The sequence below is a fragment of the Brachyistius frenatus genome, unplaced genomic scaffold, assembly GCF_029030835.1.
Source record: "Brachyistius frenatus isolate BFR_SWC_R1_liver_20210118 unplaced genomic scaffold, ASM2903083v1 Contig_376, whole genome shotgun sequence".
In the NCBI taxonomy this organism is placed as follows: domain Eukaryota; kingdom Metazoa; phylum Chordata; class Actinopteri; family Embiotocidae; genus Brachyistius; species Brachyistius frenatus.
The window spans coordinates 192,048-211,197 of record NW_027210975.1 but is presented as its reverse complement, the minus strand read 5'-3'; the positions used below and the strand labels follow the sequence as shown (position 1 = coordinate 211,197).

General features: G+C 42.1%; 1 protein-coding gene across 1 annotated transcript; it reads right to left on the bottom strand.

The window, feature by feature from the left end:
- Window positions 1–8,107: 8,107 nt before the first annotated feature.
- LOC138636415 (transcription factor LBX1-like) lies at window positions 8,108–9,707 on the bottom strand. The gene is made up of 2 exons (XM_069724417.1): window positions 9,380–9,707; window positions 8,108–8,640 (listed from the first exon to the last, which is right to left on the bottom strand). The coding sequence occupies exons 1-2, from the start codon at window positions 9,705–9,707 to the stop codon at window positions 8,108–8,110; spliced, it is 861 nt and encodes a 286-aa protein (XP_069580518.1).
- Between the last annotated feature and the right edge of the window lie 9,443 nt (window positions 9,708–19,150).

Below are 19,150 nucleotides of genomic sequence, written 5' to 3'. Positions count from 1 at the left end.
GGTTTGTTTGTCATCATTTATCTCTGTCATCAGTCCAAGTGAAAACTGTAACTTTGTAAACTCTGTAAATATCCAATAAAGACACACACACACACACACACACACACACACACACACACACACACACACACACACACACACACACACACACACACACACACACACACACACACACACACACACACACACACACACACACACACACACACACACACGTCGGGATGCATTAGTCAGAGATAAGGGAAAGCTCCTGTCATCACTCTGCTCTGCTGACTCAGATATGAGTTGTGTATGAGAACGTGCTGCACAACACATCTGGAATATTCCAGTTCGGTGGGAAGATGAAAAATCACGGAGTCCTGAGATTGAACGTCTCTTTCAGTGTGAGCTTCAGAAAACTTCATAAAGAAAAATGAAATGATTTTAACATCATGAGCTGCTCAAGAGGAAGTAAATGGGAACAGTGGAAGGAAAGCGATCAGAAGTTCCCTGAGTGGAGGAATCCTTTGGATTCATCCAGAAGAGTTCAAATGAATAAATACACATTCTACTTATGTGAGCAGAAATCAGAGTCATGTCCCATGACTGAAATCAGAGTGACTGAAGATGTTCATTATGTCACCCACACAAGCTCAGCACTGACACGCTTCCTCCCAGAGACCACGTGAACAGACCAACTGCACTGTGATGAATCCACCACAAGGTGTCAGTAGAAGAACAACAGACGGCGCCGCTCGGCTCTCTGGGAACCTGAAGTGCAAACGAGCCGGACGGCAGCTGGGCTCCTGTCAATCACAACCATCATAACAGGAACATGAGACAGGCCACGTGTCCTTTATCACCTGTCGACTTCCTCTGGACATCTGAACAACATCCAGCTCACTGTACTGACGCAGGAAATACGTTTGGAAATAAATGTGTTTATCATTTAGCAAAGGAATTATTTAAATTAAAATCTAAATATTGATCCTGGACATATTAGTCAAAAGAATTATTAATATTTGTGTTGTAAATGCTGAAAAGGTTACCACCCATTTTAAAAACATGCAGCCTGCATGTGGTCATCACAGAGAAACATGAGTGAGTTTGGATTCTGTCATCTTCAATGGTGACTAATAGCAATAATAACACAATGATAATATCTTAGTAATTAGGATGAGCTGTAAATCCACTTCCCCGTTGGTTTTAAATACAGGTGATGCAGGACCAGCATGTTAGTCTGTCTCTATTACTGTAATAAACTCTGTTAAGAACTACCACTGACTTCCCTTTCAATTTTTTATTTTTTTATTTTTTTTTATTCATCACCATCTGTTTAGATTATCTAGATTATTTTTCATTTTACTGGTGGATTTTCAAAACGATGCCCGTAAATGTAAAACTGCATTGTTGGTCATTTCAGCACGCTTTGGTCGCAAGGTCAGTTTGTCTTGTGAGGAAAAATACATTTGTAAATTTAATATATATTTTGGTTTACGAGTTAGAGAGTGATACTTTAAACTTTCGTCTTTCATGTTTTCCACATGGGACACGTGTGATCACATGTTGCAACATGATGGAGAAAATATGTCACCACATGTTACAGCATATGGAGCACATGTAGAAAACATAACGTGTCATAAACACTCCAATTATTTCTTTAAGTGCAGTAATGTGAGCACAGACAAACACAAAGGTTCATCAATATTGATAAATGATTTTAATACATACAGAATCAGAGTAAAGGAAGTACATACACCACAACATCACAGGAAAGTAGGTGATTTTCAGGGAGAGAAGACAGAACCTCGTTTGAACCTGTTTGTTTTACAAAGCACACAAAGAAGCACATTAACATTCAATATGACTACCTGTGTTCTCCTATAACACCTCAGTAACTCACAGGATGCTACGCTAACAATATGCATGCTATTGCTCACAGACCAAACCCAGGTGAGTGCAGAATCTCACTGCAGTTATCAGGTTGAATCAGCTGAACACAAAACGTTGCTCCTTTTCCTTTATTTTCATCACAGTTCTCAATGAAAAGTGACATCATGGGTCAATCGAAATCAAATTCAGGATTGACATTTTACAACATAAGAATTAGTTTGGTGAGTTCTGTGGGAACCTCTTGACCCTGGATGGGACACCCCCCCCCCCCATCTCTCAGTGTGTTTGTGATTGTCTGCAGGTGTGTCAGTGTTGGGGGAGGAGCCACCAGCTGCACCTCATCACAGTAATCAAGCCCTCCACAGGTGCTCAGGTCTCCTCACTGACAGGCTCATTGTTTGCCAAGATGTCCAATTCACATCATGTTTTACTCCTCAAACTGGACCACAGAAGTATTGACCAGCATATCGCAGTGATGAAGTATTCGGAGGAGCTTCTGGGAGACGTCTTTCAGCTTACTGATACAGTCGTACTGATTTAGAATTTTTTTTTGTACATTAATTTTATTGTACTTATTTCTATTGAAAAAGAGCAAATCAGCAGTGGAGAGTAGCATGAGCTGCGTCGTATTCACCGTGTACAGCAGAAGAGTCCGTATGAACGGCGCCCTCTTGTGGTATTCACGAACACTAAATGTTCTCGAAGACTCCAGTTCACGAGTTGTGACGTGTTTGTTTACAGAAAGGTCAAAGGTCATGGAAGTTCATGTTTGGTTGGATGTTAAGATGATATATTGTAATTTTAGTCATGTAGAGTTTGTCTTCATAACTTGGATAATAACCGAACGTCTGAGGAAAATGTGGATCTTCCCAACGGCCTCATCTTTTCCATCCTCGTCTTTCTATTTCCTGCATTACGTTACCTCCCTGTTAGCTCAATAAACTGTTAGCCTCTGTGGCTTCTAGATACTGTCCACGTTGCCTAGCAACGGTGTTTTTAACCACTTGAACGCCAAGCGTACGTTGCACACGACTTCCTGCGTTGCAACCACGAGCTCACGAGTTTTATTGGAACGCAGCAGTAGACTCATGAGCTCGTTGTTACAACACGGGAAGTCGTGTGACCTGTTTTGTTGGAGAACTATTAATAGTGCCTAAAGGAACCATTTTTGATCCCAACCTTCACAGTGAAGTAGATGTTAACACCTCTCAGATCTCACTGTGTGCGATCCTGAACCTTTTAAAGTCGTACTGCCACACGTGGTTCTCCACATTGTGTTAAAGTAGACCTGCAGAAATGTACTGTCCACTTTTATATGTTTTAACCAATCATCATCCATCAGTGATGTCATCATCCATCAGTGATGTCATCGTTGGTTTGTGAACGTTATGAATCCTCCAGTTCAGATTCTGTCCGTCACCATCTTGTTAGTTCGGAGCGGTTTGAAGCAGGAAGTGACCATATTTGGATGGGAGTCTTTGGAGCCGACCTCTAGTGGCACTCGCTGGTATTGCAGCTGAAGACACTTCTGGATCAGAACCATTTTACAGACCTGAAGCTACGAACTCTTTTAGAACCAGTCTGTAGTTTTACATGCCTTTTAATTGAAATTATATTTCTCCAGTTATGTAAACATGAGCAGCTCTCTGCTGCATCAGCACATTCTTCTAACTCCGCCTTCTTCCACGTTGACCCACATCAAATTGTTCCCTCTTTTTTTCCATTCATCAATACACTGGATTTACACACAGGTGACCCCCACAAGACCATTATGTACACACACACGTCTAATCAACACACACACACACACACACACACACACACACACACACACACACACACACACACACACACACACACACACACACACACACACACACACACACACACACACACACACTGTGCCCTCTGTAAATCCCCGGCCGCTCTGACAGGCCACATTAAGAAGAGCCTGCTCAGCATGAACACATCATAAAAGTGGACAGGCAATTTCTGTTTTCACCAAATAGCCAGGCGAGCTCGTTCTGCCTCTCTGATTTTAATACACTCGACAAGCAGCTTAGCAGCCGGGGAGAGAGAGAGAGCTCTGGGCCCAGAGGGAGGGCGAGCGAGGGTCGCTGTGTGTGGAGAGAGAGAGAGAGTTATGCCTCCCAGCTCTGCTGAATCCATTTCTCTGTCTGAATTATCAACTAGAATTTGATTAATATGCAAATTCAGAGAGGGGAGGGAGAGAGTTCGGGTAATTCTCTCTGTGGATAGTAATTAATCACCGCTTAAAGTAAATTAATACATATATCAATTTTGTCAGGGACACGCTTAGTTCAATAGCCCGTAAAATTGAAGTTTGAAGTGTTAAGAGGCTTTACAGGAACGTTATAACTAAAACTTTCAAATCCGCCCTACTTAGTGATCAATCAAGCCGAGCCCTGCGGCAGAGCAGCTCATTTCTACAGCTCCATCCTGACACACACACACACACACACACACACACACACACACACACACACACACACACACACACACACACACACACACACACACACACACACACACACACACACACACACACACACACACACACACACACACACACACACACACGACTGCTGAACACACACTGCAGCACATGTGCAGCTCCAACAACAGCACAGCAAGGCATGGCATGGCACAGGACAGGACAGGACAGGGCAGGACAGGGCAGGACAGGACAGGACAGGACAGGACCACATCCCTTACAGAAAAAACACATGGGACTCATGTATGACACATGTTTACCATATGTTGCAACATATGATAACATGTTGAAAATATGTGGGAAAGTTTTAACATAGGAATCTACATGAGCTTCAAACATTACACCAAGAAAATGTTTCAGACCACGTTTTCAATGGGAAACATACATGTTTCACACGTGCACAGTCACATGATCACATGAGATGTCCTGTAAGGGACAGCACGGCACGGCACGGCACGGCACGGCACGGCACGGCACGGCACGGCACGGCACGGCACAAGTGTTTATTCTGTATGAAGATGACTATCAGTGCAGTGATGGAAGAAGTATTCACGTCCTTCTCTTAAGTAAAAGTACAAAGAAAGTAAAGTAAAAATACTTCATTGCAAGTATAAAAGTCCAGAAATATCAGCAGACATTTGAAGTAAAAGATTTAGTTTGGTTCCTGATTTCTGATGATATGACATCTCCAGATTATTGATAGATTATATATGACATCATCAGATTATTGATAGGTTATATAAGACATTTATGACATCATCAGATTATTGGTGGAGCAGCAGCATGTTACTGCTGGAGCTGCTGCAGGTGGAACTACTTTCTCATCAGATTATCCCTGATTGGTTGGAGCGGTTGATGACTCAAACGTGTGAACTACGAGCCGACTTCACACTGAAGTCTGTAAAACGTCACAGGTTGAAACCGCTGGTTTCATCTTTAACTCTGTTGGATTTCTTATTTCATCCACTGAGTCAAATCTTCATCTGAAAATAAAGCTGTCAGATAAATGTGGTGGAGAAAAGAGAATTATATTTCCCTCTGAGATATTACAATAAAACAAATAAAACAAATAAAAATACTCAAGTAAATAAAGGAACCTGAAAATTGCACTTAAATACAGAGTAAATAAAAACACTGCATGTTTACATGTTACTGGTCAAAGCATCATGATCACAGAAATAAATATAGTCACATGTTATTCTTATTATAACAACAACAACAACAACAACAATAAATAGTGTATTCATGTTATTATTATTTGTATTATTAAATCAGAAATAATCTCCATTGTAAACAAATAAAATAATGTGCTATACAATTATCATTGTAGTTATTATATTTTATTATTGCTACATTATTCATATTATATACTATATGTACATATTACATACATGCATATTGTATACTACTAATATGAATATTTTATTGTTCTGTAAAAAGAACAAATTAGGTAACAATTTAGGTAAAAGTAACAAATTAAGTACAATGTACAAGAAAATATACTGGAGGGAAATTAGTTAATTTAAATAGTAACATAATAATAGTAGTTATTATTATTGTATATATAATGATTCAAAGCTGTAGCTTTAAATGCACACCACCACGAATTTGTCGTTCATTTCTATCTTCATTTTTATGTTTACTATATTGTAAAGATGAAAATGAAGTTAGAAATGAAAAACGGGTCTCAGCTGGGAGTTTGTTGTTGTCAGGTCCACTTGTTTAAGCGCGGGTCATGGATCAAACTTCAATTTTCCGGCCGATTGAATAAATGATTCCTCTGTGTGTGTGTGTGTGTGTGTGTGTGTGTGTGTGTGTGTGTGTGTGTGTGTGTGTGTGTGTGTGTGTGTGTGTGTGTGTGTGTGTGTGTGTGTGTGTGTGTGTGTGTGTGTGTGTGCCACACGCTTTGCTTCATAAATAAAACACTGAGCGCTTCAGTGACATCCTACATCTTATTTCTGTGTTCAATAAAATATGTAAATAAAAATAAAATAAACTTTACTTCCGTTGTCAAAAGGGAAATATATGCATAAAATCAAATTAATGAATTATACAAAACATGAAATATACAGACCCTCAGTTAAGAATGGTTTTAAAACATCCGTGTGTGTATTTGTAGCTCATTGTTGTAATTTAAATTATGACCTTTGTGGATTATTTCATGGAAATATTAAGTAGGCCTAAAAGAATTACATTCAAATTGAAAATAAAATGTGACATTTCGTTCGTAAACACGTTGTGGGCTCGTTTTATCTTCCTGTCTTCATATTTCTGTGTCCAAATTGCGGCCTACATGAAAAGAAGTGGCGCAGACAGCGGATGAAGTGCAGATGAAGCTGCGGACTGGGAGCCGTGTTCATCACAAAGCTGCACGGAGCCTCATTCCCATTCACGGCAGCGGCCCGGTGACCCGCGAGTGTGTCCGCATTGTGTGCCACTAAAAAACAGGCCACGGTGCTGAAAAGACGGGTGAAGTCGATCCATCAAAGTTGACTCGTAATTGAGAGGAGAATCCTGAAAGCATATGGCCGCTGGGAGACGGGCTGCTGCCGCCTTTGTGCGCGGAGCCCCGCCGGACGGCGCGGCCCGCGGACACGCTGCGCTCCGTATTGCGCGCTGCTGGAGTACCCCGGGGACACACACACACACACACACACACACACACACACACACACACACACACACACACACACACACACACACACACACACACACACACACACACACACACACACACACACGCTCTCTCCGGGCCTTCTTCTTCGCTGCAGATTGTGTTTCTCAGACACAAATGATGATACTCCGGAGGTCAGAGGCGACTTTCTGTTTGTGTGACTTTAAAGAGAACATTAAAACTTCAGATCTCCTCCGACATCATTTATAGAAACGGAATATGTGAAAAGGAATTTTATTTGACATTATCAGGATAGTTTACAGTTTGTACAGGTTTCCGTCTTTATTCTGAAGGCACTTCAAGAGTGTACAAAGGCTTAGAAATATATTAAACCATTTATAACAAGCTCCATATTTTCTGTGTGATTATCATTTCAGAACTATTTATTTATCAAAAGGCTGAAAACTTTCGGCTCGCGCTTAAAAAAATGATTCGTAAATGTTTTCAAAACATTTCAGAATAAAAGCACATAACACATGCGGTGAAATATTTCTGGATTGATCTGTGTAGGAGTGTGTGTAGGAGTGTGTGTAGGAGTGTGTGTTAAATGTGTGTAGGAGTGTGTGTTAAGTGTGTGTTGGGGTGTGTGTAGGAGTGTGTGTTAAGTGTGTGTAGGAGTGTGTGTTAAATGTGTGTAGGAGTGTGTGTTAAGTGTGTGTTGGGGTGTGTGTAGGAGTGTGTGTTAAATGTGTGTAGGAGTGTGTGTTAAGTGTGTGTAGGAGTGTGTGTTAAGTGTGTGTTGGAGTGTGTGTTGGGGTGTTTGTTGGAGTAAGTGTAGTGTGTGTAACCGTGTAAGAGTGTGTGCAGTGTATAATAGTGGTGTGTGTAGTAGTGTGTAGTGTTGTCTCGGTGTGTAGTAGTGTTGTGTAGTGTTGTGCACCTGCATGTGTTGCTCCTCTGAATGTCTCTCCTTGTGACGTCAGATCTGCTCAGTGTTTCTGTTTGAATCTTCGTCGCGGTAAAGAAATCCTTGAAAGAGTTTCTGTCAGCTCTCCTCGCGCTGTCGGCCACGTCACACGTCTGTCTTAATGATCACGTGACATGTTTCAGTCATCCACATCAATTTCCTCATCTTCATCCTCCGAGCAGCACTGGCTGCTCAGCCGGTCTGTGTTCCGCGACGATGCGGGAGATGGAGGCGACTTGGGCGGCCTGCTCGAGCCGAAGCTGTCGGTGACGTCGTGCTGGGACCTGGAGGAGAACTGGTCCTGTTCTGTGTGGCCGGAGGAGGACACCGTCCCCCCGCCCCGACCCGCCGCCGCGCACTTCTCCAGCTCGGCCAGCTTGGAGAGCTTCTCGTAGGCCACGGAGCCCACAGCCTTGGCGGACTCCACATCCGCTTTCATCTCCTCCAGGTCCCGCTTGAGCTTCGCCCGTCGGTTCTGAAACCAGGTGATGACCTGTGCGTTGGTCAGACCCAGCTGCTGAGCTATCTGGTCCCGGTCCGCTGGGCTCAGGTACTTCTGGTACAGAAAGCGCTTCTCCAGCTCAAATATCTGGTGGTTGGTGAAGGCCGTGCGCGACTTCCGCCGTTTTTTCGGGTTGTTCCTCTGGCCGAAGAGCGTCAGACCGTCCCGGCCTAAAAGGAAGGGATGGATCAGATCATCGGGGGAGATAAAACATTTGAAATAAACGGAATCAATACCGCTAGAAGTCTGTCCACAAAGCAGGAGCCACCAAATAGTTACCCCTGCAGTGAAATTATTCAGAAGCAGACTGACTTTATTTATGCTCGTCATCAAAACTCTTAGTGAACAGATGTCTTGATGTCATTTCTCCTGAATCCTCATCTGTAACCAAAATTAACTCAAAATAATGACAAATGGAATAGTTCCAATGACAGGCTGCTCAAAACAACACTGAAAATTAAATTTAAAAAATTCATATATTACACGGTAATTTTTTATTTGTATTAAGATTATTTTATTTTATTTTTGCTGGCTACTCTGTTTACATTTTTCTTTAATAATTACAATAAATGAACGTCGGCAGTGCTTCACTGAATGAAATGCATTCTGACCCGCTGCCGTTTGTTTATTGCACCTAAAACACGGAGAACAAATAAAAGATCAACTATACAAACATATTTTCATTCATCTTAATCTTTCTATATTTTTATTTATCCATAAACTGTAATTTGATTTGATTTGATTTGATTTGATTTGATTTGATTTGATTTGATTTGATTTGATTTGATTTGATCTGATCTGATTGATTTGATTTGTTTGACAGTCAGCTGCCAGTGCTACACGAATAGAAACAGAAAGCGTGCTTCTCTAAAATGGCACAAACACGGAGAAGGGATGGAGGTGGTTTACCCTCGGCCGCCTGCAGGACGCTGACCTCCAGGCCCTTGAAGGTTTTGCTGGCCAGCTCCTCCAGCGCGCAGAGCGGGGAGGTTTGACTGAGCAGCGGTCGACCGGACAGGCTGTGACCCGCTGAGGACAGCTTCTCTCCGGGAGAGATCAGGTGCGCCGCGCTGCTCAGGGAGCAGCTCCGTCTCATCGACGGCTTGTTGAGGATGTCCTCGATGCTGAAAGGCGTCAGCGGCTTGTTGGAGATGGCCGGTGGCGGGAGCTGATCCAGCGGACTGCGCCTCCTCTCTTCCATCAACGCAGGGTATTTGGAGTCATCCTTGGAGGTCATGGCGGCTCCGCGGGTCACAGCTGACGGTGCAGATTCAGACAACAGGCTGACAGGCAGTCGTACAAAGAGATGAAAGGAAAATCGGAGTAATCCGCAGCTCGGATCACAGGTGCCTCTGCAGCCTCATGCTGGCCGCTGGGCTGCAGGGACACTTTGGACTCCCACTTCGAGTCCCTCCGCGCGTCTCAGCCGCTTTTCCAGAGTGACGCACAGCGAGGCGCGAGTCGAACCCATCCGGTGGACGGTGGAGCTCCAACAGCAGCAGCGACTGACCAACAGTAACAAGTTATTGCTGACTGGAAGGCAATCAATTACCCCCCCCCCCCACACACACACACACACACACACACACACACACTCCCTCTCTGTGTGTGTGAGAGAGATGCTGGCAGATAACTGGGAAGGTAATTAGAGGGTACGGCGGAGAGGAGGAGTCCAATTAGAAAGTCGCGCAGGCCCACTTAACACTTTCTCTTGTCACAAAAAACGAAATGTTTCTCTGCTTGATATTATCCTCATTTGCATACACGGTGTAATTGGCACCGGATCACCGGCGAGCTCGTGCCAATTTGGATACCGTCGCTCTGCGTCAATCTTCAGGATAATTACACTGAAAGGAAACACAGAAAGAGCTCCGAGTCGCGCGACGGGAAAAAAAGAATCACTGCAAGGAGACCAGAGCGCGCTGCTGTGGAGAAACACGTCGACCACCTCCTCAGAGGGACAGGTTGTGACGGAGGAGGGCTTCACCCGGCCCCGGTACACCTCCACCCTCCCCACCCTCCAACACAGCACCGTGCCATAACGGAGCGCGGACAAAAAAAAATACTCAAGCACCTGTAACATAATTTTACTAAAATATACTCAGCACAAACACGTGACTTTAACCCTAAACATATAGAGTCAAGAACAGTTTTTTTTTTTTTTTTTTTTTAATAACAGGACTCAATAAAAAGCCTCAGGCCCTTAAAACCCTCTCGTGAAACAAATGATTATTCTCCCTGAGATGTCCTGATGCTTTATAGGAACTTCCTCTGTATGTTTGCTGTTTTTACTGTAAAATATAAATCTTCTCAGATGTTCCTCTCTCTATATTTTTAAATGATTGTCTTTTAATAAACAGAAGAAGCCTTAAATCCACTTCAGTCCTTCAGTTACACACAAACTGCTGAGTTTGGTATTTTTCTTTCACATATTATACTGTGTTTTATTCACCCATAAAAAATATCTATGCTCAAGTTAATTAGAAATTAATTTTCCTGAATAAAATGTGTTTAAACATAAAACTTGATGTGACGTTTGGTCAAAAAGGAAGTAAAGCACACAATCTGATTGCACTTATGACACCTGACAGGTTTTTGCACCGTTTTCAGTCCGTACTGACACCTTTGATTTGGAGCAGGAACTTCAGCAGAATATATTTCCGACCCACCTTCAGTTTGGGAATCATTGGGGGAGGGGAATGTCTTAAACAGATGCAGAGGCCTCACCACAGTAACACACTGCACAGACAGCTGCTGCGTTCACGGACTGACGGGGATCCGGCGCTCAGTGCTGGAGGCCAGAGCTTATTTATTTTAAATTATTGACACAAATTTGATTTGATTTATTGTTATTATGTAAACAAAATATTGAGTAAATATATAAAGGTACACGTGTTTGTTGTTTTAAAAAAAATACATTTTTAACCACATCTCATGGTCTTTACCAATGGATGGGGTTTACTGCTCTTGTTTTATTTCCAAGGCCAAGCATTAACTTTCACATTTTGAACAATATTAAAAATTAACTATAAAAATGTTTTATATAATGTTGAAACATTCAACTGACAACAAACATGGTAACAAAATGAAAATAGTATGAAATTACTTCACTCACTAAAACTCTTTGGTGACCTTTTTCCTCAAAATTATTTACTATTTATTTACAATCCTAATTCCTAAAAAGTTGTAACGGTGTAAAATGTAAATAAAAACAGAATATTTGAAAACTACAAAAACCTGTATTTAATTCCAAATAGACCAAAGACAACATCAAATGTTGAAACTGAGAAATGTTATTGTTTTATAAAAAAAAATATACAGGGACATGTTTACCAGTGCGTTACATCACCTCCTCTTTTTTACAACACTCTGTAAATGTTTGGGAAATTGCTGTGACTGTGTTTTTCATTTTAATAATGCCCCAGATGTTTCCAATGATTGACAGGTCTGGACTGCAGGAGGCCAGTTTATCAGCGGACTCTTCTACTAGAGAACCATGCTGTTGGAATACGTGCAGAATGTGGTTGGACGTTGTTCTGCTGAAATAAACAAGACCTTCCCTGAAAGAGACGTTGTCTGGATGGCAGCATATGTTGCTCCAAAACCTGAATATATCATTCAGCATTAATGCTTCCTTCCAGATGTTCAAGCTACCCATGCCATGTGCACTAATGCATCCCTGTACCATCACAGATGCTGGCTTTAGAACTGAACTGATAACAAGCTGGATGGTCCCTCTCCTCTTTAACCTGGAGGATGCAGCGTCCATGATTTCCAAACAGAATCTCAGATTGTGATCCATCAGACCTCAGGACAGTCGTCCACTTCACCTCAGTCCATCTTCAATGATCTCGGTCCAGAGAAGGCGGCGGTGTTTCTGGATCATGTTTCTATCTGGTTTCTTCTTTGGAGAGTTTTAACCTGCATTTGTGGACGCAGCGATGAACTGTGTTCACAGACGATGGTTTTCACAAGTGTTCCTGAGCCCATGCAGTGATTTCCACTCCAGAATAGTGTGTTTTTAATGCAGTGCTGCCTGAGGGCCCGAAGATCACCACCATCCAATATTGGTTTCCAGCCTTGTCCCTTGTGTTCAGAGATTTCTCCAGATTCTCTGAATCTTTTAATGATATTATGAACCGTAGACGATGAAATCCACTAATTCTTTGTAGTTTTACGTTGAGGAACATTATTCTTAGATTGTTGAACTATTTTCCCAAACAGTTCTTCAGAGTGGTGAACCTCTCCCCATCTTCACTGCTGAGAGATGCAATTTGTGGCATGAACACAAACAAATTTAAGAAACAACAATAAGAATAACAGACAGATAGATAGAAAGATGATGGATGGAGTTGCCCCACAGTTGAACATTTCGTTGGAGGCCATAAAGAAGATGGATGAGTGATTAGGGGAGTTTGGGGAGGCCATCTGCAGTCACAGCCTTTTGGACACTTTTATTTGGTAATTTACTCCCGCTTTGGTCATGCTGTGACATTTGATTACACGCCTTGTCTTGGATCTTTTCGGAGCGGGCCTCCCGCCTGCACCCTCGCCTCTTTCAGTCTCCACCAGTGAGCTCAACATACAAGCTGATGGATGCGATGTCTTCACCTGATACCCGCTTCCAAACGGAGAAACATTCACCTTTCCACGTGGGCTTTAATTTCATCTGTGGGGCTCTAAGAAGGGCCGACCCGGGTTAGAGTTAAAGAGCTACAAACCTATAGAAATAAATAAACCGCCTCAGTTTTCCCATGGTGGTCACAGACTCCCTGTAACTGGTAACAGTCCTGGATGATGACACTCAGCTGAATTTCAAACTTTCTTTGAAGCAGACGTGTTTAGTCGTTTTTTTACAAACCTTCACAGGATGCTGCTTATTAAAATGTGCCGTTTTTATTATGGTTTGCAAAACCATTTTACTTCGGATATATTTTTTGTGAGCTTATTAAAAGTTAATAAACAGTTCAAGTGATTCCCACTGAATGTAGCAAAAATAATCAATTAACCAGGAAATATTTCATCTTCCATGTTATTTATTAAATAGTGCAGTGGCTTTTTTGCTGAGCAGTTAAAGAGGGTCTGAAGGAGCACAAACACAACATGAGGTCGAGGTTCGGTGGTTCATTTTAATAACGATGGTCCTCACAAACTGACCAACACCATGAATATTTACTTTAAACAGGAAAAACTGCATTTTGTGCATTTCTCAAAACTGTAAGTTGTCTTCATTTAATTTTTAACAGCAAAACAAAACTCCCATTTCACTGTTTTATGTTAGTTGGTCCCTGCGTGGGGAGATTTAGGTGAATGTAGTCTTTAAAATGGTTCTGGTCATATCAGTGATCACTTAATCTTGTTGTATAAAATCATGCAGCAGCAGGTGCTGCCACTTCTCACAAATCAAGCCATCTGATTGGTTTCTTCTACCTACAGGTGCTTTCAGGTTGATGAGACCTCGCAGGTGTAGTTGGTTGTAGTGACGTGGAGATAAGAGTATTAACTGATAGAAGCTTTCTAACAAGTTGCTGTCTCACCTGAAGCTTCTCAGATTCAGACTACAAATCCCAGGAGAGGTGGAGAGACATACAGAGACAGACGTACAGAGACAGACGTACAGAGACAGCAGCAGGCAGCTCGTAATAAGCGCTAACACCCACAGACCGGCGGGACTCTGGAACATCTGAGTTGTCTGACAGACAGGATTGTGACTACACATGTACACACACAGCAGAGGTGTCCTGAGGAGGGATTGGAGGGGTGATGAATGTGTTGTTGTGCAGAGGCTGCTGATCGGAGCGGAGACCAGGACAGCTGCACCTCCGAGGACTCAGAGCGAGGTGCTTCCTGTGATCGATGGCTCTGCAGAGGAGGAGCACCACACATGCAGGCAGGAAGTATACAACGAGGCAATGACAATGGGTGTTAGTTATCATTATCCTCGGATCAGTGGAGCTGCCGTTCCACTAAGTATATGTCCTCAACTCTGTAAAATGTGCTCCTTAAAGCTCCATCTGACTCAATCAATTTATTAGATTAGCAGGAACTAACTGATATTTTTACAGGATGCAAACATGCAAACAAGTAAAAACACAGAGGTGAAAATAGTATTAATTTCAGTAGTCAGACATTTGCAAGGTTCATCTTCTGTAAACTTGCAGATCTCACCAGGGTAGTTGTTGAGTGCAGGATAAAACAGAGCACTCCTGCTGGAGCTTTACTTTGTGCATGTTTTTCCATATTTGTAAAAGTTTCTGTGTACGTTGTAGTCAGTCTCGTATGTGCTTGGAGTTGGAGAACACTAAAGATGTGCTGTAAACCTGCTGTAGAATTTGTCTAATTTTGGCACCACTCTGAAGGAATAAACTGAAAACATCTTACCGATTTCAGCAGCTTTTACTCTTCAGGAAACCACCTAAAAATTCCACAACCTTGTTTCCAAAAAAGTTGGGACGCTGTGTAAAATGTAATTAAAAACAGAATGCTATGATTTACAAATCCTTTATACCCATATCTAATTGAAAATAGACCAAATACAACATATCAAATGTTGAAATTTTAATGTTTTATGAAAAATATATGCTAATTTTGAATTTGATGGCAGCAACACGTCTCTATAAAGTTGGGGCAGGGTCATGTTTACCACTGTGTTGCATCACTTCTTTTTACAACACTCTGTAAACGTTTGGGAACTGAGGAGACCAGTTTCTGGAGTTTTGAAAGTGAAATATGGTCCCATTCTTGCCTGATATAGGATTTCAGCTGCTCAACAGTTCAGGGTTTCCTGTGTTTTATTTTCATTTCATGATGCTCCAAATGTTTTCAATGGCTGACAGATCTGGACTGCATTCACAGACGATGGTTTTCACAAGTGTTCCTGAGCCCATGCAGTGATTTCCACTTCAGAATAATGTGTTTTTAATGCAGTGCTGCCTGAGGGCCCGAAGATCACCACCATCCAATATTGGTTTCCAGTCTTGTCCCTTGTGTTCAGAGATTTCTCCAGATTCTCTGAATCTTTTAATGATATTATGAACCGTAGACGATGAAATCCACTAATTCTTTGTAGTTTTACGTTGAGGAACATTATTCTTAGATTGTTGAACTATTTTTCTAGGCGGTCTTTCACAGACCTGAGAAAGACTCTGCCTCTCCGAAATGATCTTTTTATATCCAATCATGTTACTGATCTGTTGCCAATTAACCTGATTAGTTGTGAGATGTTCCACCAGGTGTTTGTTTTTTTAGCTTTACAAAACTTTCCCAGTCTTTTGTTGACCCTGTTCCAACTTTTCTGAGACGTGTTGCTGCCATCAAATTCAAAATGGGCAGATATTTTTCATAAAACAATAACATCTCTCCATTTCATCATTTGATATGTTGTCTTTGGTCTACTTGCAATTAAATATGGGTTTATGTGATTTGTAAATCATTGCGTCCTGTTTTTATTTACATTTTAAACACCGTCCCAACTTTTTTGGAATCATGGTTGTACATGCAGAATACAAGTGAACGTGTCTGAGTGAACGTGATCCTCGTCGGGGCCCAGAGGGCAGGAGGAGGGCAGGACGGAGCCATGTGCTCAGCCTCGCTCCAGCAGACTGGGGAGTGTGACTAAAGTGATTTATTCATTACTGATGACTGATGACAATAGACTGATGTGTTCATTAATAGTGAGCAGTGCCACGCAGCCCTCCCTCTCCTCCCTCCTTCCCAGCTGCACTGTGACAAATCGACACTTTGATGAGAAAAACTTGTAACTCCAATTTCAATGTTCAATTTTTTTCCTTGTACGAGGACGTGAAAGACGAGGAGATTTTATTTATGTGCTGTACACGACCCTGAGCAACATGAAACTAAACAGCAGAAAACAATTTCAAAGTACCTGTTTTAATCTCCTCAAAGAAACAGTATTTGTTATATCTGTCATGTTAGGTTTAGGATACAGCCAGCAGAGACTGTGTTAGTGTTTTGAATTGATCTATGAATGGAAGTTGCAGGAGAATGGGTCACTGCAGTGAAAGGAGCCGTCAGTTAAAGGTGGCCGATATGAAAACCAGTAAACATTTTGGCTGTTGTGTTGGTTTCACCATTTTGCCTTTGCAAATATCTCCATGAAGAATATTTCCTCATTAACTTGATAAAAAAGAAAATTAAGCTCTATGTACTTTTCTTTTAAATTACACAACCCCGTATCCAAAAAAGTTGGGACGATGTGTAAAATGTAAATGAAAACAGAATGCAATGACTTGTAGATTATGTAAACCCATATTTAATTGCAAATAGACCAAAGACAGTTCTAATTTCTATTAAATATAAGTTTATGTGATTTGCAAATCATTGCATTGGTTTTTTTTATTTACATTTTACACAGCTTCCCAACTTTTTAAATTCATTATATAACATTATATGAACAGGCTTCAGCGAAGGTTAATGGGTCTAAATGTGATGGACTTTTACTGAGAGTGGAACAGCAAAGAACCAACTTCAGAAGCTGAATGGCATCGGAGCAGAGAAGGGATGAAGATTTTGGGTGTTTTTTTCTGGGAAGCGAGGACTTTCAGAAGAAAAGTTGGGAAGTTCTACTTGAAAAAGAATCAGCGCCCGTTTGTCCCAATGGACGCGAGTCCAGCCCCAGTTGTCCCACAGGTGGAGGACAGTCTCTCTTGGAAATGCTCATCTTGTGGATACAGAAGAGACTGATGAATTTCTTTTGGGGGGGATTTCACTGGCGTAGACCAGCGGTGGCGGGAGGCCAGGGACTGATCAACATCAGCAGTCGTTGAACATCCTTTTGACTTCAGACGTCTCCTCTAACACAAGCAGCAACTCTGGACTGAGACGCCATCTCTGCTGCTGCGTAGGGCGAAGAACCTTTTCAACGACAAACATGTTTCTACTGAACTTGGCTGGTGTGAACATATCACAGACCTCCTGTTTCTACCAGTCGGTCCTGCGGGCCTGGAGAACTGTCTTAAAGGGGAGGAGAGACAGCTCTTATCTGTTCTTTTACAAAGACTGTTGGAAGAAGAACGGAAATGTCTTCCTGGTCTTTGTAGGATGGCGTTGGGAGCAGAGTCTGGAGGAAACCAACCAGCCACATCACCTGTGTTTTCTAGGAAAAGGAGGACGAAGACACCAGAGCTACCAGACCTACAAAAAAAGACAGTGAAGGTCCTTCACCGAGCATCTCTGACCGGTGTCTGGGAGTCGAGGTGTCTCGGTGTGTTGGCGCCAGGTTCGTCTCCCAGAGCGGTGCGTGGTGGCTACAAACAGACATGTACAGACCATCGATCTGAAAGTCATCGTGTGTTCTGCCAGGCTGAGGAAACCCTCCAACATCTCTGCTCGGCACACTGGCTCCGCTCTTCATGCTGCTGCAGCGCTGGCTCGGCGGTTTAGGATTCATGTTTGAGAACAGTGTTTTTATTTTTGGTCCCAGATACTCTGCAGCATGGCGCAGGTCTATTTGTCTGGTTAACTTCTTGTTGGGTCAAGAAAACAAAATGAAGGGAACAGGATCCGTTTAAAGTTTTGGTGTTTTGTAAAAAGGCATTGGATTTGCAAGAGTTTAATTCAATCTGGGGTGTTGGTGATGTTTTGTGTTGTGTAGTTTATGATTTGTTTGCTTGAGTTTCTAATAATGACAACAAACCTGTTATTCATCTATTTTGTTGGTTTTTGATGGTGGAGTTGAATAATATCATGCAAGGGTGGTATGCAAGTATGTTAAACCTTCTTGGTCTTATTTATTGTGATTGAAAAATTGGACAAATAAAGGATTGGTTAAAGGTCAAAGGTCTCCTTTCCTTTCCTTTCCTTTCCTTTCCTTTCCTTTCCTTTCCTTTCCTTTCCTTTCCTTTCCTTTCCTTTGGGAGGTTCACTGCAAGGACAGCACAGCTGGAAATTATTCTTTCTATATGTCAGCCAATGTAATGATCATTGTTTTTCCAGCCACTTGTGGTCAATAGTGTGTCACATCCAAGGTTGGGTACTAAACTACAGGCTGCTGGGCGAGGACTTAACGACATTCAAGAGATAATCTCGAAAGGCTGCTGTTTTTTTCCCTTCTGAAAAGTAGTTGGCAGTCATTAATAACAACTAATATTGTTATTGCTTGAGCAGCGTGCCATTTGTCAGTGAGAAGTGTGCTAAAGGAAAATCAATGTTTAATTAAAGGCAAGGTGTTTAGCAGCATCAGACAAAAGCAGAGCCTCATTAATCCAGAGAATCCAAGCAGATGGCTGTTTGACAGGAAGCTCCTGATTAGCTGCTCCTCTCCCCTCTGAGGTCTGAACTCTGATGTAGGATCTGAGTTTATTAAGGCAACCTCAGATTTAACTCTGGGTTTTCTGGACGATTACAAGTGTCCGAGGGCTGGTCATTAACCAACAGCGGATAGTAGGATGATCCGGGAGGGGCAGATTGTCAGAGCAGGAACTCTGTATAGTGAGGTGGAGATGGCCTGAATAACGGCAGGTGTGATGATTCCTGATGATGAACAGGTGTGCAGAGACAGAGGGAAGATTAGGTGGATACACAAAACACCTGTCACTCACCCTGAAAATACAGAGCCACAGGGAGGCTATAGAGAAGAAAAAGTTAAATTGTGCAAATGAATTACGAAATCAAGGTCTCGATTTAATAATTATCTGGAACGGATAATGGACTTGATGAGTA